The sequence below is a fragment of the Alexandromys fortis genome, unplaced genomic scaffold (genome assembly GCF_014885135.2).
Source record: "Alexandromys fortis isolate MF-2015 unplaced genomic scaffold, M_Fortis_MF-2015_v1.1 scaffold_140, whole genome shotgun sequence".
In the NCBI taxonomy this organism is placed as follows: domain Eukaryota; kingdom Metazoa; phylum Chordata; class Mammalia; order Rodentia; family Cricetidae; genus Alexandromys; species Alexandromys fortis.
The window spans coordinates 2,438,082-2,458,927 of NW_026068048.1; the positions used below are offsets into that span (position 1 = coordinate 2,438,082).

Below are 20,846 nucleotides of genomic sequence, written 5' to 3' on the forward strand. Positions count from 1 at the left end.
CGAACAGTGAGGCCTGAAATGTTACTTCTGTGTTGCAGTGACCAGGCATGTGACAGAAACAACATACTGGAATTTCTTTTGACTCATGGCTCAAAGGATCCAGTCCTTAGACACTTGGCCTTGTAGACTGAGGTAGAACATCATAGAGGAGTGTGTGTGTGTGTGTGTGTGTGTGTGTGTGTGTGTGTGTGTTACCAAGGGTGGTATATCCAGTGCATATACTAGGCACTGAACCACACACCCCAGTCCCTCACTGGGGGATTCTAGGCAGGGGCTCTACCACTGAGTCACACCCCAGCCCCTCACTGGGGGATTCTAGGCAGGGGCTCTGCCATCGAATGACAGCCTCAGAAATGAACATTTTGAAAAACAGAGGCCCTCAATCCTGAAAGAGAAAACAACATGAGGAAGAAGGATAGAGCAGGAGTCTGAGCCTTATTCGGGAGACTCTCGATCAAAATTTTCCTATACTCTTTGCAATGTTCTCTTTCTGTTTAATGGTGTCTTAGGGAAAGAAAAACATATCAAATTCTGACCATTGTTCAAAAACAAGCTTGCAACTCAACTTTCCCGTGTACCTCAGACTTGGTGAGATTCACACTGCTGACTTCTACAGGGACTGCATCCTAGAACACTTGCCCTTCTTGAAGCCTTGGCCCTTGAACAGTGTCAGGAGCTTCCCATCAGCCTGAAGCACAGCTCCCCCCCCCTTCCCCATCCCCACCCCACGGGCACTGCACGCTTGAGATGGACAAAGCCATAAAGATGGTACAAATTCAGGCTGGCTGTAGCAGGCATCGTCTTTAGGTGGCTGGGTGTAAGTAGTTGGGTGTAGGAGGTTGGGAGCACTGGAAGAAATTGTGGGGGTGTGGACAGTGGCTATGTAGGCACAGAAACAGGCAGTGAAGGTGTGGACTCAGACGTAGGCATTTAGGAGCTGTGCATATTATTTCAGATTTATATGATAACTGTGCAGATTCAGGCCTATGCAACGGCTGTTGTGGACTCAGGCTCGTGTGATAGGTATGGGGCTTGGGCAGTGGCTGTGCCGATGCTGGCTCAGGCAGCGGCTATATGTATTTAAGTTTTGGCAGTGACTATGGGGCTTCAGGTCCAAGTTGTGGGCATCCCAAAATATATGTTCTTTTCTAGGCTGTTCACACTTAAAGATGGGGTATGTACTGACGCGATGCTCTGAGAAGGACACATGGCTTCTGTGCTCCTACCCAAAAGGAGCAATCTGAATCTCCCACGAAGACCAGTGGGTGAAAACCGAGGGGAAAAGCCACAATATGAGACATGTTTCCAAAATGCAGGAGTCAGGGAAGCCAGAGAAGACAGAAGAAAGGAAGAGGATGGCGGGAGCTCACGTAAGGCACAATCTGGACCAGCTCCCAGACTGCAAGGACTTCAGTGGAAAACTGGGGAGGGTCAAATAAATTTTTGAAGTTGTTCTCTTGACTATCCTTTATTCAAAAATGTCCTTATTTGCCACACCTTTAATCCCAGAGGCAGGCAGATCTCTGTGAGTTCAAGGTCAGCCTGGTTTTTAGAGCGAATTCCAGGACAGACTCCAAAGTTACAGAGAAATCCTGTCTCAAAAAAAAAAAAAAAAAAAAAACCCAATAACAACAAAGTCCTTATTCATGAGCAGCAGTTGCCTGAATATAGTTAAAAAGCATTTTGTTCCTAGCCAGGCATCCCTGTAGCTCTAGTGTTTGGGAGATGAAGGCAGGAGGGTTAGGAGTTCAAGGTCATGTGCCTTAGGAAAGAGACCCACAAAACCCAAACAAACAAAACTTCCTGCATACAAGTCTTCTAAATAATCCATTCAGAATAAAATTGAAATCTTTTGATTGGTTGATTAATTCATCAGTCTATTGATTTGTCTCTATCTATCTATCTATCTATCTATCTATCTATCTATCTATTTATCTATCTGTCTATCATCTATCATCTATTGCTCTATCATTTGTCTTTCATCTATCATTGTCTCTCTTTATATATAGATATATATCACTTATCTATCCATTAATCTATTTATTTAACACAAACCTATCAAATTGTTAAAATGTTCATTTTACTGTTTCTATAACTTGCAGATCTGAAATATCTAAATATTAATCATTAATATTAGCTTATCATATTAAAATTTACAATAGCACAATGACACGAAGACTTGAGAGAAGAGACAGCCAGTGAGGTAGAGGCTAAAGATGGCCACGCCATATTGGCAGAGGTCCGCAAAGTGTCTTAGTCAACCATCTGCTGCCAGCGATGCTGGTTGGTCCTCCACTTGCACCCCGTCTGTGACTTTGCTTGCAGACATGACCCCCCCCCCACCTCTCACAGCTTCCACAGGCCCTGAGTATGTTGGGGACAGAGGCTGGTAGGTAAGGGTGGGGGTTTGAAGACGATGAGAGGCATCTGAGGCGTTCCAAAGAGCGAGATTTCCCGAGAGGCTGCTCGGTGCCCCGGCTTGTGAACCACCAAATGAATAGAATACAACACCAGATTGGAACAGGGCACGTGGTTCGTGGCAGTGAGTGGAAATGCCGTGGTACTGCAGAGCTTCCGAGAGGACTTTCAGAAAAGGTGGCGACATTTGCAATGAGACTCGAAGGAGACGAGAAAGTGCCACATAGATCTCTGGAAAAGGGGACAGATGGTGCGCCAAGTGCCAAAGCCCCGAGGCGTGAATGACCTCAACCTGCGCAAAGCATACCACATATCAATGGATCGAGCACAGGACCTGAGATGGGGAGGCTCATGGGGTAGGCCTCGTAGGAAAATATAGGAGTGGTGTGTGTGTGAAGCTTGTGAGTCAAGGAACGACACAAACGTTGGCATGCTTGACTCAGATGAGGGTCATCTGTGTTCCGGAATCTCACAGCTGTGCCAACAGCATGCCTGTCTCCTCTTGGGGCTCCTGGAGTAGGGTGGGCATCTTTAGCCAGTGGGGTGTTGAGGAGCTCAGGTTGCCCACCTATTGCTTCCCCAGGTGACCCGCTCCCAAGGAGGACGTGGCCAAGGAGACTATCTTATCAGTTACACCTACACTTGCCCTTGGAGACACGCCCACAACGGGAGGCCAGAGCAAAAACCACACCAAAGGTCCTTCTGTTTCTTGAGCCTAGCCCCTCACCACTGCCCCCAGGGATCCCTGCCTCAGATACATGGAGGGTCTCTCAGACTTCCTGACACCCAGCTCAAACAAGGGCCGTTAGATACAGCCTTTCCCAGTGTGCACCTTTGTTTCTCTGAGCAGACTGGGGTGGGGACAGGGGAATGGTTGGGAGCTGTGGGCAGCAGCTAGAGGTTGAGTAAGCAGTGGGACCCCGCTGAAGTCCCACAAGCCTTTCCCTGTCCCCTCACAGTGAGAATGATAGCTAAGATCTGATGTTACGGGTGACCGTGCACACGCTTTAGGGCTCACAAGAGGACACTCTGCAGGTGATCTGCCTGCTCCTGTCCTAGACTAGGGTTGAACAAATGACTAGACCTTTCTATGCCTCAGTTTCCCCACCAGTAATGGGTATTCCTCACCTCAAAGGGTTACTGGAAGGTTAAATGTCTGGAATGTGAAAGCCCTCAACACATTGCTGGCATGAAGTGAGCACCCAGTGTTTGCTCCTCTTCTTGTTGATGTCTGACTGATCTGAGTGACAGGTGGCAATAGGGTTGGGCAAGTTGGGACAGCTCAGTAGAAAACGTCTGAGCTGCCCAAGCCTGAAGGTTACCCCAAGGAGCCTCATAATCAGTTGTAGTCAGCTGGTTCTGCTCCACCCCCACCCTCCCTGGGTATATCAAGCCTGGTCTAGACCCTAGGTTCTAGAGACCAAAGAGGGCAGAGCACCAGGCACCATGGGGAAGGCAGTGAGTGGCACCTGGGGAGTGTTTGGGGGCGAGTGTGTGCGTGCGTATGTGTGCGCGTGCGTGTGTGCAGAAGTGCGGCCCCTGACATCTCCTTTGCTCCGTCTCATCCCCAGGAGAACTATGAACTGTACTCAGTGGAACTGGGGTCTGGCCCTGGTGGGGACAAGACCGCCAAGATGAGCAAGAAGAAGGCAGGTGGGGGGGGAGGCAAGAAGAAGGAGAAGCTGGAGAACATGAAGAAGGAGATGGAGATGGTGAGCCTGGGGGCCGGAGCCTGGCAGGATCGAGGTGGGGACCGGGAGCTAGGCAGTGGGCAGGGCGGGGCTGTGACAGCCAGACAGTGAGGGTCCTGTTTCATCCCCCAGAACGACCATCAGCTGTCAGTGTCTGAGCTGGAGCAGAAGTACCGGACCAGCGCCACCAAGGTGAGCTAGGAGTGGGTGGGTATAGTGAGGGGGAAGATGGACGGGGAGAGAGCAAGGTGAGAAGAACACCCGAGAGCAGTGTGTGTGTGTGCGCGTGTGTGCGCGTGTGTGCGTGCGCGCGCGTGCACATGCATGTGCGTGTGTGCACGTGCTCACGCGTGTGCGTGTGTGTGCGTGTGCATGTGCTGCACATGGGCATACGCGTGTGTGTGCATGTGTATGTGTGCACAAGTGTGCACTGGGAAGTAGGAATAGATGAAGAGAAAGGGGGAGATTCAGAGGAGAGAGAGAAAGAGAGGAGAGAGAGAGAGAGAGAGAGGTAAAGAGAGAGGGGAGAGAAGAGAAAGATGGAGGGAGAGAGGAAAGGGGGAAACGAGGAGAAAGAAGAGAGAAGAAAGGGACTAGAGAGGAGAGGGAAAGGGACAGGGTGAAGGTGAGATCTTGTGGCCTCCACCGTGACCACACCTGCCTGTCCTCAGGGCCTGACTGCAAGCCTGGCAGCCGAGCTGCTGCTGAGGGATGGGCCCAATGCGCTCCGGCCCCCTCGCGGCACCCCTGAGTATGTGAAGTTTGCCCGGCAGCTGGCCGGCGGTCTGCAGTGCCTCATGTGGGTGGCTGCTGCCATCTGCCTCATTGCCTTTGCCATCCAGGCCAGTGAGGGTGACCTGACCACAGACGATAATGTGAGTGGAGGGTGCTTCAGGGCCGGCATGGGGGCACAGTGGGACCTAGGAGACAGTGACACTGAGCCCAGGACTCACGACAGATGGGCTGTAGAATGAGGACACGGGAACGTTAAGACGCAATTCTGAGACCTGGATGGATGATGGAGGGCAACACAGGTCACAAGGGACACGGAGGATGACTCTTGGGTGGTGGAACATGGGTAGGAAATGGAACTGGAAAATGTAAGATATGAACCTGCTAAGAAGAGGACAGACCAAGGACATGGGACAGGGGACACAAGGACTTGGCCTGAGAGACAGGGACACTAAACACCAGACACACCACAGAGAGACACAGCAGTAGATATGAAAGCATTGGTAGAGGAAATGGAGATGTAAATAGGATATTGGATATGTGTCAGGGACAGACAGAGGACATGGGGTGACATGTGTGACACCGGACACGGACTTGAAAAGTCATAAGGTCAAGTGACATGGCATTGGTACTCAGAGGTACACAGACTTGGCATTTGGGACATGGAGATACCAATCATGGCCTAGATCTACAGCAGACGCAGGAACGCAGACACGGTGACATGGGGACCAGTGGGCACAAGGGCACAGGGTGACATACGGATTAGGAAAAACAATATGAAACGTGGGACATAGAAACATGAGGAGACATGGCAGATGCAGCACTTAGGGGAGGCAGGAGAAGACCAAGAAACATGGAACAAGGGCCATATGCGGACATGGGAGATCAGGAGCCAGGGACTATGGTTTAGGGACATGGACACAAGATGCTGAAGATGCAAGGCAAGTGAATTTGCATTTATAGAAAATGGGGACAGGAGCTTGGGTCACAGGAATAGCACATGAGGCTTCCTGGTAGAGGGAGGAAAATCCTCAAAACACCAGGGGACTAGGAAAGAGTGACAGTGGCCTTGAGGAAGGGGCTTCTCACTCCTGTACATAAAACCTTTGTGTGTCTCACTCTGCAGCTGTACCTGGCGCTGGCGCTCATCGCTGTGGTTGTAGTCACTGGCTGTTTCGGCTACTACCAGGAGTTCAAGAGCACAAATATCATCGCCAGCTTCAAGAATCTCGTGCCCCAGGTGGGTCCTCCAGCTGGCCACCTCTCTCTTCGGATTCTAGTCTCCAAGCCACCCCACCCCAGCATCTCCTGCCTTCTCCAGGGTGCCCAGCCCCACCAGCCCCAATCTGTCCTTATTTCTGGCTTCCATTTCCCTAGCTAGTGCCTCAGCTTTCCCCAATTTTCACCTCCCATGACTCCATGACAGTAAGCAACTTCTTACATCCAAGCACTAACCAGGCCCGACCCTGCTTAGCTTCCGAGATCAGAAGAGATCAGGCACATTCAGGGTGGTAAGGCCGTAGACGACAGTAAGAAACTTCTATTGCCACCCTTGCCCCACAGCAAGCCACCGTGATCCGAGACGGGGACAAGTTCCAGATCAATGCGGATCAGCTTGTGGTGGGCGATCTTGTGGAGATGAAAGGCGGGGACCGTGTCCCAGCAGACATCCGCATTCTGTCGGCCCAGGGCTGCAAGGTGGACAACTCCTCACTCACTGGAGAGTCTGAACCGCAGACCCGCTCACCTGAGTGTACACACGAGAGTCCCCTGGAGACCCGCAACATTGCCTTCTTCTCTACGATGTGTCTGGAGGGTCTGTGAAACATTGCAGTTCTGTCCTGAAGCCATACAGCCTCCACACACCCCCAACATCCCCTTTTCTGTCTTCTGTGACACATGCCACACGTCTCCCCACCACAGAGCACTTTCCTGATGCTGCCCACCCCACCCTGAGCTCCCCTCTTGTTGCCACTGCAGGCACAGCACAGGGCCTGGTGGTGAGCACAGGCGATCGCACCATCATCGGCCGCATCGCATCGCTGGCCTCGGGCGTGGAGAACGAGAAGACGCCTATTGCGATCGAGATCGAACATTTCGTGGACATCATCGCAGGCCTGGCCATTCTCTTTGGTGCCACATTCTTTGTGGTGGCCATGTGTATCGGCTACACCTTCCTTCGGGCCATGGTCTTCTTTATGGCCATTGTGGTAGCCTATGTGCCCGAGGGGCTGCTGGCTACCGTCACAGTGAGTAGGGGAGACAGGAGGAGGTACGGGGAGCAGAGAGCTGCTTGTTCAATCATCCCACCAGACTTCTACCCATCCCCCTCCTTCCTGTCCCTCCATTCATTCCCCTCCCCACCCAACATCACCTATCCGGATACTCAGTAAACATTAACTAGGCTCCTCTGGGCTGGCCTCCAGCACACACCATGGGATGAGATCCCTGGAGTTGGTCAGCCACAGCCCAGACCCACCTAGATGAGGGAGGCTCAGAAGTTCGTTTTCTCATCTCCATGGTGGCGATGTGAGCTGGGAGAGAGCACAGAGTGTATCCAATGATATTGGGGAAGGCATGGGTTGCAACCGGCTCGGAGGGAAGAACAAACCTGTTTCAGTTCTTGTTTTGTTTTTTTAAAATTTATTTATTTATTATGTATACAATATTCTGTCTGTGTGTATGCCTGCAGGCCAGAAGAGGGCACCAGACCCCATTACAGATGGTTGTGAGCCACCATGTGGTTGCTGGGAATTGAACTCGGGACCTTTGGAAGAGCAGGCAATGCTCTTAACCTCTGAGCCATCTCTCCAGCCCCCCTGTTTCAGTTTTGGCTCAAGGAATGCTGCACTCAAAGTGTAGCAAGGTGGAGTACAAGAAGGAGAGGCAGGGCTGTCGGCAGGACCTGGCCATGCTTTATGTTCTTCATCTGTCCGCAGGTCTGCCTGTCACTGACAGCCAAGCGGCTGGCCAGTAAAAACTGCGTGGTCAAAAACCTAGAAGCGGTGGAAACCCTGGGTTCCACGTCCGTCATCTGCTCAGACAAGACGGGAACTCTCACTCAGAACCGCATGACGGTGTCCCATCTATGGTTTGACAACCATATTCACACGGCGGACACCACGGAAGATCAGTCAGGTGTGGGGGCGGGAGGGGAAGGCGCCAGGACCGGATGCAGTTGGTGGTCTGACTGGGAGCCTGGGGCAGGCTTTGCATTAACGAGAGATGTCAGGTCCAGGGTCCTCTGAGGGAGTTCAGCAAGTCTCTGAAGGGATTCTGGTCTCCTGGAGGCTCTGTATGGTGTTTGGAGAAAGCTCTGTCTTGAGATTCGAAGAGGAAGTAGGATACTATCCATGCCTGGGGAGGGGACCCAAAAGCAGAGGCGGCCTGAAAGCAGTGGGAAGGGCTCTGCTCTGGCTTGGAAGATCCACTCCCTTGAGGTCCCTGCCTCTCTGTCTGGTCTCCAGGCCAGACGTTCGACCAGTCCTCGGAGACATGGCGGGCGCTGTGCCGCGTGCTCACCCTGTGCAACCGCGCCGCCTTCAAGTCCGGCCAGGACGCCGTGCCGGTGCCCAAGGTGAGAGACCAGGGGATTCCAGAGGGTGCTGTCTGGAGCCTGATGACGCCGGCTCCGACCCTGACATTGGACCCTGCTCCTAGCGCATCGTGATCGGAGACGCCTCAGAGACAGCGCTGCTCAAGTTCTCGGAGCTGACGCTGGGCAACGCCATGGGCTACCGGGACCGCTTCCCCAAAGTGTGCGAGATCCCCTTCAACTCCACCAACAAATTCCAGGTGCGCCGCTTACTGAGTCGGGTCCACGACAGGCCACGCTACAGTGAAGGTGGACCTCTTAGTCTGACTCTTTAGACTCAATTCCACGTCAATCCAGTTTATGACCCCGCCCACATGCCGTTAGACCACGCCCACATTAGCCCTGCCCAATCAAGCCCACCCATGCCTCCTAGACTGAGAAGCATCTCTGCTTTAGGCAGGACCCTGCACCCTCAGGCCCGCCTCTTCGTGTGACCACGCCCCTTATCCATGCCCAGACCAGTTGATTCCCTCCCCCACAAGTTCTGTGCAGCCCCCGCAACTCCGCCTCTCCCTCTGCCCACAGCTGTCCATCCACACGCTCGAGGATCCGCGGGACTCCCGGCACTTGCTGGTGATGAAGGGCGCCCCTGAGCGTGTGCTGGAGCGCTGCAGCTCCATCCTCATCAAAGGCCAGGAGCTGCCTCTAGATGAGCAATGGCGTGAGGCTTTCCAAACGGCCTATCTCAGCCTGGGAGGTCTAGGCGAACGTGTCCTTGGTGAGAGACGCTCTGGGCGGGACAGTGTGTCGAGAGGTGTGGCACAGACCCCTCCAAACTGCCTGGCCCGGACCTGACCTTTTGTTTGTTGTCGTTTTCGTGTGATCCTGCGGGTGGGTCCCGCGGTCTTGTACCCTTGTGCGTGCTAGGCTTGCTGGCCCTAACCTCTCTCATCTCTGGCCCAGGGTCTAGTCTGCCCCAGCCTTACCCTTGCTTTCCCTTCCCTGTATCAATCTTGACCCCCTAACCTGACACTCTTAGGTCTTCACCCTGAACACCCCCATACTTACCTTGCTAGTGCCCCCTCTTTTTCCAGCCCTTGCTTCATCTATGGTCCTGTGTCCTCTTGACTTTTTGATCTTTCCCAGTCCGTGTCTCCATGCTGGACCTTCCCCAGGCCCATGTTCTGTTTTCTGAGCCAGCCTCACTATGCAGCCTGGCTGTCCAGAATTCACTCTGTAGACCAGGCTGGCCTCCAACTTAGAGATCCGTCTGCTTCTGCTTCTCCTCTAGTTCAGGATCAAAGGTGTGGGCTACCATGCCTTTGTCCTTACCTGTGACCCCTCCAACTTTTGCTGTTTCCCTTTAAACTTTCCTAACCCCTGGAAACTCTGGAAGGCACAGACCCATGGTTCAGTTCTGCCTTTCACTTTACTTTGAAAGAAATGTTTTCTCTCTCAGCCTTCCTTCTTTCCTTCCTTCCTTCCTTCCTTCCTTCCTTCCTTCCTTCCTTCCTTCCTTCCTTCCTTCCCTCCTACAATCTAATATAGCTCAGGTTGTCCTGGAACTTCCGATCTTCCTCCTCTACCTCCTGAGTGCTGGGATTACAGGCCCTGCCTAGCTCCGTACCCTAGTCTCCTTGTAAGCAGGGTGGGAGTGCACCTCATAAGGTGAGTGAGGATCCAGCATCCACGGGTGCTGTGAGGTCCTGTTATTCCACGAGTGAGGCTGGACTCAGGATCCAGAATCCACGGGTGCTGTGAGGTCCTGTTATTTCACAAGCCTCCTGTCTCTGTTGGCTCTGCTAGCACACCATCTATTTGCCCAGGCTCCTCTCATTCCCGTTTTCCTGGCCAGGTTTCTGCCAGCTCTACCTGAATGAGAAGGACTACCCACCTGGCTATGCCTTCGATGTGGAGGCCATGAATTTTCCAAGCAGTGGCCTCTGCTTTGCGGGACTCGTCTCCATGATTGACCCTCCTCGGGCTACCGTCCCTGATGCTGTGCTCAAGTGCCGCACGGCAGGCATCCGGGTATGCCAGCTGGGGATGAGAACAGATGACAGACGCTCACCTGTAATCACCACAAATTAAACACTATTGGTTCATGATACAGAAGTGCCGGGGAAGGAGGCTTCGTGCATAGCTGTATCCAGGAGCTCAGCGTAGTCAGGAAGCTGCCCTTCTCCTGTCCTAGTTCCCTTTGCGTCCCTTCTGCTTTAATCTCAGGCAGCGCTCCAGTGTGAGTGTGCAGAGGAGACAGTCCCACTTACAGCTGCCTCCTCTCCTGTTCAGTTGGGCCACGTGTTCATCCCCAAACCGGCTTTGGTGGCTGGCGGATAGAATGTCTTGATCAGCAATATTTGGGCTTACTTGCTCAGTCTTGGCCACAGACCTCACTTTAGCTACCTGCCTGAGAAGAGCCGCTTAGCCGTCTACCTGGGTTTTAGCCCTCTCTAGGATGGTGTATCTCCAGCAACTCGGGCATGGTCTTGCCTCATGACCTTCGCACCTGGCTATTCCTTCTGCCAGAGATGCTCTTCCTACACATCTCTGTGTGGCCGACTCTTCCATGGTTGGATCTCTGCTCATGTCACCTCCTCAGTGAGGTCTTTGCGCACAGTTAAGCCGCTACTTCCCTCAGGGAGCTTATATCCCCCCCCCATTGTGTCCACTCCTGTATCTTGTCCTTTCTGTCTCCTGCCCTCGAATGTCAAGGTATGATGGCAGAGAGAGTTGTCTCTTTTGCCCTAGGCACAGCAGGAAGTCCTGCTTGCCTAATGATTGTGTCAGCAGAGATCTACCAGGGAGGGCAGGGACCCGGCGCTGATCTGAAGAGGTAAAGGGTGTGCTGCTCTTCCCACAGGTGATCATGGTGACCGGGGACCATCCCATCACAGCCAAGGCCATCGCAGCCAGTGTGGGCATCATCTCAGAAGGCAGTGAGACCGTGGAAGACATTGCTGCCCGCCTCCGCATGCCCGTGGACCAGGTTAATCGGAAGTAAGCCCTCGTCAGCTGTCCCAGGGGTTCTCCCTCGCACCCCTACCCTGAGACCCTGGTGAGACTCGCTCCCTCCTGCAGGGACGCCCGGGCCTGTGTGATCAATGGCATGCAGCTAAAGGACATGGACCCATCTGAGCTGGTGGAGGCCCTGCGCACCCACCCTGAGATGGTCTTTGCTCGCACTAGTCCCCAGCAGAAGCTGGTCATTGTGGAGAGCTGTCAGCGACTGGTGAGACCCTGCTGAGGAGGGTGGCAGGTGGGCCAGCCTGGACACGGGCTGGTGTCTTTCTGATCTCCTCCTCACCTGACCCACTGCCCTAGGGTGCCATTGTGGCTGTGACGGGAGACGGTGTGAATGACTCCCCAGCCCTGAAGAAAGCCGACATCGGTGTAGCCATGGGTATCGCTGGCTCAGATGCTGCTAAAAATGCTGCTGATATGATCTTGCTGGACGACAACTTTGCTTCCATTGTGACAGGCGTGGAGCAGGGTCTGTGCCATGCTAGGGAGGGGGCAGGCCACGAGGGCTCAAAAGGAAGCTGGCTGGGAGGAGGTTGAAGTACCTGTTCTGCCCCTACAGGCCGACTGATCTTCGACAACCTGAAGAAATCCATCGCCTATACACTGACCAAGAACATTCCAGAACTGACACCCTACCTCATCTATATCACTGTTAGCGTGCCCCTACCCCTTGGCTGCATCACCATCCTGTTCATAGAGCTCTGCACAGATATCGTGAGTCTCCAGCCTGATACTGGGGTCCCCACCCCATTGTGTCCCCAGACATACACTCATGGATGGACAGGATGGACCAAGATCACCATGAACACTTTTAGGCCAACAGACATCCAGAAATAGACACCGAGGTTGGCAGGTAGGGTAGACAGGAGAGAGAGCCATGGATACGGAAGACTCACAGACACTCAGACAGATATCAACTGGGTGTGTTCCTGTAATCCTAGCACACAAGAGGCAGGGGCAGGAGGATACCAAGTTTGAGGCCAGCCTGGACTACATATTGAGACCCTGCTAGCCAAACAAAAACCAAAAGTAAATAGAGATGTTAGAAGACATAGGTGTCTAGCCACGAAGGGTTAACAGACAGACCTCCCACAGCAGACCTCCTTGTGATGAGGCCCCGAAGGCAGAAGACGTGGGGCCCCTTTTGAAGGGCCTGTTCAACACCTCCCAGGGTGCAGTCTGGCTGAGTGCACACTAATTGACTTAATGTCCTCATCACTGCCCTCAGGACAGGCTTTCTTGTGATTCTCCCCATCTTGCTGACCATCTGATTGAGGCACAGACAAGCTCAGTGACTTGCCCCAGGTCTATCAGCTCCTAAGTGGCCCCAGCTGGGAGCTGTTCCCTTGGGCCTGTGCACCTGATAAGTCCATTCTGCTGCCATCCCGGCAGTGGCTGTCCCTTCACACATCAGAGATAGGAGTGGGGAGGAGACAGTGCATGCGACTGTGTGTGTGCAGGGTGGGGGGGATCAAAGTCTGGTCTTATTGCCCATGCCTGTTACCCTAGCACTTGGGAAGCAGAGGCTGGAGGACCATGAGTTCGAGGCTGTCCTTGGCTACATAGTGAGTTCACAGTCAGCCTGGGTTACATAGCAAACCCTTAGAGAGAAAGGTGGGTGAGGGGCACGAGAGAGAGAAGGGAAATAAAGGCATTACATCAGGAAACAGAATACCACAAGCACTGGAGAACAAAAATACAGGAAAGAGGAGGAAGAGGGAAAGGGAGAAGAGGGGCCAGCCAGAAAGCAAAGGCTAGTGGGGTTAAAGCAGACCTCTGCCAAGTGTGCTTATGCACACCTGTAATCCTAGCACTTGGGACATGTGGAAGAAGGTAGGAAGAATAGTAGTTCAAGCCCAGCCTCAGCTAATAGAGGGTCTGGGTCCAGCCTGAGCTACATGAGACCTTGTCTTAAACAAAACAACAAAAGACAGACATTTGCATGGAGATAGACCTTAGGACGCGTGTGACCCAGACATGCCAAGTGGCCCCGGTTGTCGGGCAGGTGTGGCTGTGTGTTGACTGCAGGACCTCCCTCTTGTTCTTTCCTGGTGTGTGTGCGTGAGAGGAGTCAGTGGCCCAGGCTACTCTCCACCTCTTCATTTCTGCTCCTGGCTAGTTCCCATCGGTGTCCCTGGCATATGAGAAGGCCGAGAGCGACATCATGCACCTGCGTCCACGGAACCCCAGGCGTGACCGCTTGGTCAACGAACCCCTGGCTGCTTACTCCTATTTCCAGATTGGTAAGCTCTGTCTGTGGCCAAGGCTGCAATCCCCAGGCTCTGCCCACCTGCCACGGGCTTCCCGGCTGGGCCTCTGGGGCTGGGTTGGTCCGTGTCCCAATCTATTCGAGGTGGCCTCTCTGGTCCTAGTGTATAAAGTTAACCCTGCTGTCCCGGGATCAGTGCCTTGGTCCTTTGGGGTTCTCTCTGCGTGTTTCTTGTATTTTGAGTCCTGTGACCCTGCTCTGTGTGTGTTTGTCTTTTGTATCTGTCTCCATCTTTGTTCCCACACTCCCGTGTCTCGCTTTCTCCAGGTGCCATCCAGTCATTTGCGGGCTTTGCAGATTACTTCACGGCCATGGCCCAGGAGGGCTGGTTCCCTCTGTTGTGTGTGGGGCTGCGGCCACAGTGGGAGGACCACCACCTACAAGATCTTCAGGACAGCTATGGCCAGGAATGGGTGAGCTCTGCCTGCCGTTCCCTTCCCACTTCCTCCTCCCTAGTGCCATGTACCTTTGTTGGAACAGTTCAGCTAGAGGAGTGCCTGGTACCCACCCCTTCTATGGTTACTGTGGAGCGGAGTCTTTCCCTCTCTATCCTCAGCTCTGCCTTCTGCTTCTGAAGCTCCTGATAGAGCCCTTTTGCTGCACCGATAGACCTCAATATCTCAGGTTCAACTGGTCTTCTGTCATTCTCCTGATAATGTCATTTACACAGAGTTCTGGTGTGTGGCACCTATTTCATTGAAGGCTTAAAGGGCCGTGACGCCAGCAGTAGCCAGATGTGTTTAGTTTGTCTTGGACATGGTACTTAGCAAGAAATCCCCCATGGCCGCTGCCACAGTTGTGAATGCAGTCTAGGGCTAGCCTAGGTTCACTGTACTGCATCAACCCTACAAGCTGTGTGGCCTGTCTGTGCCTCCCTTCCCAGTCTGTTCCAGCAGAATTCACATCATCTAGGAACTCATTTGAAATGCAAATTCTCGGGCCCCATCTCAGGCCTATGGTCAGAAACTCTGGGAGTGGGGCCTCCTGGGGAGTCTGATGCCTGTCATTTGGCTGTTTTACTGGAAAGAGATATCACCCTGGCTACTTGAAGCTCAGCTTACTCCTCTGCTATTAAGATGAGTGGTGGATCTCTGTGAGTTCCAGGCCAGTCAGGGCTAGGTACTGACACACACGTGCACACACACACACACACTGACACACACGTGCACACACACACACACACATGCTCGCACGCATGCACGAGTGTTGCTGAAGAAACAGCATACACAGCCGCTGCTCCCATGTGGGGCAGGCATTCTCTATCGCTCATGTCCTGCTCTCTGCCACCTCCTTGGCTCCTGTCACCTTTCTCCGAGATCCTCTGATTCCCCTTCCTGGGCTCCTTCCTTGGTATTCAGGGAAAACCCCGTGGTTCATCTATCAGTTAGGGCAGAGCTACCCAAGCCCCTCTAGATGCTGGGCTCCTGCGGCCCAGCCTGTGATGCAAGAGAAGGAAGGTCAGGGGGTCTCAGTGCCCAGTAGGTGGCAGAGGCTCTTCACCCAGGCTCAGACTGCCCCTGTCCCTTTCTGGCCTACAGACATTTGGTCAGCGTCTGTACCAGCAGTACACCTGTTACACCGTGTTCTTCATCAGCATCGAGATGTGCCAGATCGCTGATGTCCTCATCCGCAAGACACGTCGCCTCTCTGCTTTCCAGCAGGGCTTCTTCAGGTGTCCCCAGCTGGCCCCAGCTCCACCCTCCAGTTCTCAGTCCCAGATCCTACCAGTTCCCAACCAGCAAATGCCAGCACCAGATGCAGTGAGCTGGGTGCAAACCGTGGAAATATGTCCTTCTCTGCTGGCCAGAGGCTGGCATTGGGGTCCTTCCATATCTCGGCTAAGGGCTGAGGTCAAGAGCGTCAGCTCCTGTTCCTAAGGACAGCCATCAGAGTCACAGGTTTAGGGTATCTTCCTGCTTCTGTGACATCCAACCTCCCTCAGTTCCTCCTATTTCCCAACTTCAGATGGCTGGTCTGTGTCTGTCCCCAGCCTGCCAACCTGAGTCCTTCCTCCCCCACAGGAACAGGATCCTGGTGATTGCCATCGTGTTCCAGGTCTGCATCGGCTCCTTCCTGTGCTACTGCCCGGGGATGCCCAACATCTTCAACTTCATGCCCATCCGGTGAGGAGCTGTGAGGTGTTGGTAAAGGGATGGGGATGTGGGACACGGACTTGGGCATGGCCTTGATCCTGCCATCCTCGCCTGTCCTTCAGGTTTCAGTGGTGGCTGGTCCCCATGCCCTTCGGCCTCCTCATCTTTGTCTATGATGAGATCCGGAAACTTGGAGTTCGCTGTTGCCCAGGGAGTGAGTGTGGAGCCTAGGAGCCTGGAAGGGGGGGGGGGGGGAAGAGAACTGAATGGTTCTTAGAGCAGCCCTTTGCCCCCTGACCTTTAACATATGACTTCAAGTCTTTGACCCTCTGAATCAAACCATTACTGCTTTGAACCTTGCTCTTGCTTGGGTAACCCAGCACTGAGTTGCCTTCCTTCTGTCTCCTCCAGGCTGGTGGGACCAGGAACTCTACTATTAGAGGGACGGTCATCTCTCCATCTACTAGCAGTGTGATGGGGATGGGACTTATGGTGACAATCAAAACATCTATGCAGCGGATTCCCAGCCCTGGCTGTACCCACTTCTGCAGCCCACACACCCCTTGGAGGGGCTACTGCTCCTCTCACCCCAAAATTCCATACTGTCTTGGAGCAGCTGCACCCCAGACAAGTCCTCTGAGGTGGGAGGGGCTAGACCAAGCAGTTGGCAGATCCCGTGGAGGTATGTCCATCCCCAGGACTCCATCTGGACAGAAGGTAGCCTAGGGGCTGTTACACACCCCTCATGTTCTGCTGGACAGTAATAAACCACATACCACACCAATTGTGCAGTCTTACACGTTTCCCAGTACCCTCAACTTCCCACAAACATGCCACCTAGGGACTAATGTTCAGGGCTGCAGCATCTGTAGAGCCTAGGGCAGAACCTCGAGTGGAGTAGGAATTCCAGCAGATTCCTTAAGGAAATTACTTCCCGTTTCTTTGTGTAAGGTAGCAAATTTAAAGACAGGCTGGGATAATGACCTGAGGTACCATCCAGAGTATGACCACCATTACCCGTGAGCCCTAGATGGGGTATTCTCAGTAACACCCCCTTCTCCAGCCTCTTGGCACAGGGACTCAGACTTCCACAGCAAGCAGCCTCTTGCCACAGTCCCCAGGGTCTTCTCTGATTTCATGTGCTGGTGCCTGTACCCTGATGTCCTCATCAAATCATGGAGATTCTCCCACAAACCCCTGCTCCTAAAGAGCCAACTTCTCCAGCTGCTGGGAACACCCCACCCCTCTTCCTGGGAATCTCTGCTTGTCTCTCCTCCCTGTTGTCTACCACTACCCCATCCCCACGCCCCGAGGACTTCAGTTTCTCCTGTCATGCCCACATCTGTCTCCAGCCTCTCCTGAGGTAACCCACACTGGTGTCCACATGACTCTCCAACCTATCCCCATTTGCTGTGCAGTCTTCTCTAAGGGTGGAAGGCTCTTGGGAGCCGTAGAGCCCCAAACGAGTGGTGTCCTGGGCTCTTGCCCCTTACCTGTGACTTCTCCCTTTAGCCAACCAATCAACACTGTCAGCACCTCACTTCTAGTCCATCCCTGCTGAGGGACTCTTCCACCTAGGCCTTCTGGTTCATCTCTTTCCACACCACTACGATGGACAGCTTCCAAAACCCCAAACCAACCCGTGCCCTGGTCAACATCATCGTCAGCCATCAGCTCTGGCCCCTGCTACTAGACTGTGTCTCAAGCCCAGCAGATCTGGAGCCAAACAGTCTGGTGTGTCCCAGAAGCCAAGGCCATCACCACTACCCTAGGCCTTTACATTCAATTCAACAAGTCCTTCTCTGCTTGTCCTAACTGGTCCTTTAGAACTCAGCTGATACACCCTCCCTTGAGCACCCCCTACCTACAGGCTGGGTAAGGTAGTTTCTGTGTCCCAATAAACCCTGCTTTCCAACCAGAACACTAACCATAGCCCTGGTTTCTCCATTAGGGATCTGGTTAGTTCTGTCATCTCCACGATGGAACAGGCAGACCACAAGATAGAGGTGCATGAGAAAGTGATCCCAATGTATGTCCAGTGTGCACCCATCTACTTTCTGTCCGTGCAAAGTCAAGGACATTCTTTACCCTCAGTACACACAGCTACGGGGTAATATTCAGGGCACCGAGGAAGGGTGGGAGTAGGGGAGGGGAAGGGGGTCCATGTGATGGGAAAATGTGCCTTCTGTAAACAGACTGTCACACAGAGCTTAAAGGAATCGGCCTTTCCGATGTCTAAGGTGAAACAACACACAGTTCAGAGCCCAGAGATAGTGGGATGGGGAACTGTCCTCCTTCCCCTGCGGTAGGGGGGTGAAGACACTGGGAAGACCAAGGAAGGGCATGGCTGCTGTGGTGGAGTTAGCATCTAGGACAGTAGCCAAGATGGTGGGCTCAAGCGCTATCTAGCGATAGCTGACCCCAAGTTCCACCTTAATAGACTTAGGCCAGGATTAAGGCTGCAGAACTGAGTCAAAGCATGGAGAAGCTCAGAATCAAGGAACTCTTCACAGTGGCCTTGTGGCTTGAATGATGATAGGAATCTGACAAGGGAAATCATCCCAGGGAGCAGCTCCAGATATATCAAGGGCAATGGCACAGGCTACTGTCAGCTGTACAATGAGGCAACACGGAGAGCTATAAGCTGAGGATGGTGACCTAGTTAGACAGGTTTCAGATCAACCCCCGCCCCCAGCTGTCACACAGTGGATGGATCAGAGGGGGAAGTACAGGCTGAGTGTTGGAGGCAGCCAGCCCCGGGAAGGCTCCATGTGGAAGAGGGCTCAGGGCAAGATATAAGGAGAAGAGGAATTTGCCTCTACCCCAAATTCCCTCTTCAACTCTAGTGTGCCCATTCCTTAGCTTATTCAATGATCAAGCTCCCATGGGGAAACCAGGAGGACTGGCCAGCTTGTCTCCTGGTTCCGAAGCCAGACAGGCTCTGTGGGACCCAAGTGACACAGTTCTAGCATTGATTTCTAAGAGAGAAATGAATGCACAAAAAACTTTCCAAACACTGTTTACTTCACTAAAATCTGGAGAGAGGCAGCGAAAAGGTATGCCAACACCCGGACCACCAAGCTAGGAGTGTACATTGACAACAGCAACATACAAGGCCAGGGTGCTGAGGGCCAGCAGTCCCGTCACCATGGCCCGGGCCAGCAGGGCTGTCCAGCTGCCCAAAGAGAAGAGATGGACGAAGGTCCTGTGGGGAAAAATCATAATGAGAAAAGGAAAGAGAACACACACCCCCATTTGAACCCAGCCTCAAACCCCATCCAGCTCACTCCATGACGAAGGCCTTGTAGACACTAAGGAACATCAGGAGGAGGACGGCAGGCCGGAAGGTGTGGTACAGGTCATAGCGGGTTATCATCCAGACCTGAGCCGATGCAACGATGTAGTGGACCTGCAGGGAGGAGGGAAGGAAGTGAGAAGCTGGGGCCGAGTTTCGGGGAGAAGTGCAGTTAGCAGCATGAAAATGGGGTGGGGTGGGGACAAGACTGCATACCAGACTGATGTTGGAGTCGATGCTCATCTGGATGTATTTCCAGTCAAATTCAATGCCTCGGGCTCCCACCCAGAGAGGGATGCAGCTGAGGAAGGTAAAGGGAGGGAGTCTCCAGTACCCCGACCCCCTCAACACTCAGACTCTGATCCCCACCCTCCGGTACCCCTCTGGGACCCAGGTGCCCTTTCCCAGAAGTCTGGGCTCCAGGTTGCTCCACACACCGGGACATAATGAGCTCAGCGGTGGCCCAGCCCAGGGCAGCAACCATGATCTTGTATTCCCCCTTGCCTGCATTCCGGGACATGACAAGGTTTAGGCCTATCAGGTCGGCCACATCCACACTGGCCTTCATGAATTCCTGTGGGTCAGGTAGAGGCTTGAGTAAACACAGGGGCCAGGCGAATCCACTCCTCCACTCCCTGTCCCTTACGTGATCAACTCACCCCAATGAAGTCATAGATGCCACCTTCCCAGGTGGGGAAGAACGTGGCCAAGAACAGCATCTGAGAACAGAAAGTGAAAGGTCACCCGAAGGTGATGGAGCTAAAACCACGCGGGTGTTGTGGAAAGTGAGTGCAAGAGGAGGGCAGGACGTTGGGTTCTGGGGCCATTCTGGGTATAACTGGCACGATCACAAAGTGGGGGAGACAGAGAGCAGATGCCTGGTTTCCAAGAAGTCTGTAAGTTCACAGGGGAATCTGAAGTCTAGAAATGCCAGAGTGAATGCATGCGTAGAATAGCGTAAGCAGCACCATGCGACACCCTGTGGGTGAAATATCGCTTAGCCAACACTTGAGGTTTTCTCAATTTTACCAAAAGAGCTAAGAAAAAGTTACATCAAGGACTCCCCTGGGCTTCCACCCCTTATAAGGTATTCGGGCACAGTCCCTAAGCGTTGTCTCGAGGGTGGTCCCATGGAGGGCGACAAACAGAAGAGCCGGGTCCCTGAGGTCTGGAATGCCTGGAGGCCAAACACGTGGAGTCCCGGAGTCCCTCACCTTGCATAGCTGCACAAAGAGGTAGGTGACTCCGGCCTGGACGCATTTCCAGAAGGCGTTGTACTCAGACCTGAAGAAGCGGGCGGGCGGGCGGTGAGGGGTCGGCCCGGGACCCGCACCCTCTCCGCCCCGCGCCCGCCCTGCACTCACAGGCCGCTGCACTTATACGTGATGAAATACGGAAAGTAGGCGAGGGCGAAGCAGTTCCCGAAGTGGAACAGGGTCATGACGCCGGCCGCCCGGTCCCGCCAGCGCGGGGCTCGCCAGGCGGCGTCTCCTCCGGGCAAGGTTCTCGGCCTTGCCGGCACCCGGACCTGGCGCCACCTAATTGTCGTAGCCCGCGCGCGGCCTTATGGGAATTGTAGTCGGCCTGGCACGGCGCGCGCCGTGACGTCAGAGAGCCCACCTCCCGCCCCACTGCGGGGCTTCCAGAGCCCTACGCCCCTGAGGACTGGTGTTCCACCGCAGAGATGCGTGTGCCCTCCCAAGTGGCACCCGACTCGGAACCAAGCGCCACCTCTTTCTCGTCCATCTGAACATTGAACCCGGCCCCGAGTGCACGGTGATCGGCGCAG

The 20,846-nt window shown here is 53.7% G+C and overlaps 2 protein-coding genes across 2 annotated transcripts; one reads left to right on the forward strand and one right to left on the reverse strand.

Moving 5' to 3' along the window:
* The first annotated feature begins 3,864 nt into the window (after positions 1 to 3,864).
* On the forward strand, positions 3,865 to 16,598 carry Atp4a (ATPase H+/K+ transporting subunit alpha). Its single transcript, XM_050119065.1, has 22 exons — positions 3,865 to 3,876; positions 3,990 to 4,130; positions 4,242 to 4,301; positions 4,781 to 4,984; positions 5,968 to 6,081; positions 6,405 to 6,657; positions 6,822 to 7,090; positions 7,781 to 7,979; positions 8,309 to 8,418; positions 8,502 to 8,636; positions 8,962 to 9,154; positions 10,232 to 10,407; positions 11,240 to 11,376; positions 11,458 to 11,608; positions 11,701 to 11,869; positions 11,960 to 12,114; positions 13,520 to 13,643; positions 13,937 to 14,082; positions 15,208 to 15,341; positions 15,691 to 15,792; positions 15,885 to 15,976; positions 16,174 to 16,598. The coding sequence occupies exons 1-22, from the start codon at positions 3,865 to 3,867 to the stop codon at positions 16,200 to 16,202; spliced, it is 3,105 nt and encodes a 1,034-aa protein (XP_049975022.1). The 3' UTR covers positions 16,203 to 16,598.
* Positions 16,599 to 18,765: 2,167 nt separating this feature from the next.
* On the reverse strand, positions 18,766 to 20,607 carry Tmem147 (transmembrane protein 147). Its single transcript, XM_050119022.1, has 7 exons — positions 20,422 to 20,607; positions 20,272 to 20,341; positions 19,717 to 19,776; positions 19,495 to 19,631; positions 19,274 to 19,358; positions 19,050 to 19,171; positions 18,766 to 18,967 (listed from the first exon to the last, which is right to left on the reverse strand). Exons 1-7 carry the CDS (start codon positions 20,496 to 20,498, stop codon positions 18,844 to 18,846), a joined length of 675 nt encoding a protein of 224 aa, XP_049974979.1. The 5' UTR covers positions 20,499 to 20,607; the 3' UTR covers positions 18,766 to 18,843.
* Positions 20,608 to 20,846: the final 239 nt, after the last annotated feature.

What these genes read in the sequence shown, in the direction of transcription:
- Tmem147 (XM_050119022.1), bottom strand. Translation starts at nt 20,498, where the DNA reads ATGACCCTGTTCCACTTCGGGAACTGCTTCGCCCTCGCCTACTTTCCG. An exon ending in ACGTATAAGTGCAGCGGCCT is followed by an intron (nt 20,342 to 20,421) that starts GTGAGTGCAGGG and finishes CCGCTTCTTCAG; the next exon opens with GTCTGAGTACAACGCCTTCT. An exon ending in TCTTTGTGCAGCTATGCAAG is followed by an intron (nt 19,777 to 20,271) that starts GTGAGGGACTCC and finishes TTCTGTTCTCAG; the next exon opens with ATGCTGTTCTTGGCCACGTT.
- Atp4a (XM_050119065.1), top strand. An exon ending in ACGCCGTGCCGGTGCCCAAG is followed by an intron (nt 8,419 to 8,501) that starts GTGAGAGACCAG and finishes CCCTGCTCCTAG; the next exon opens with CGCATCGTGATCGGAGACGC. An exon ending in ACTCCACCAACAAATTCCAG is followed by an intron (nt 8,637 to 8,961) that starts GTGCGCCGCTTA and finishes CTCTGCCCACAG; the next exon opens with CTGTCCATCCACACGCTCGA.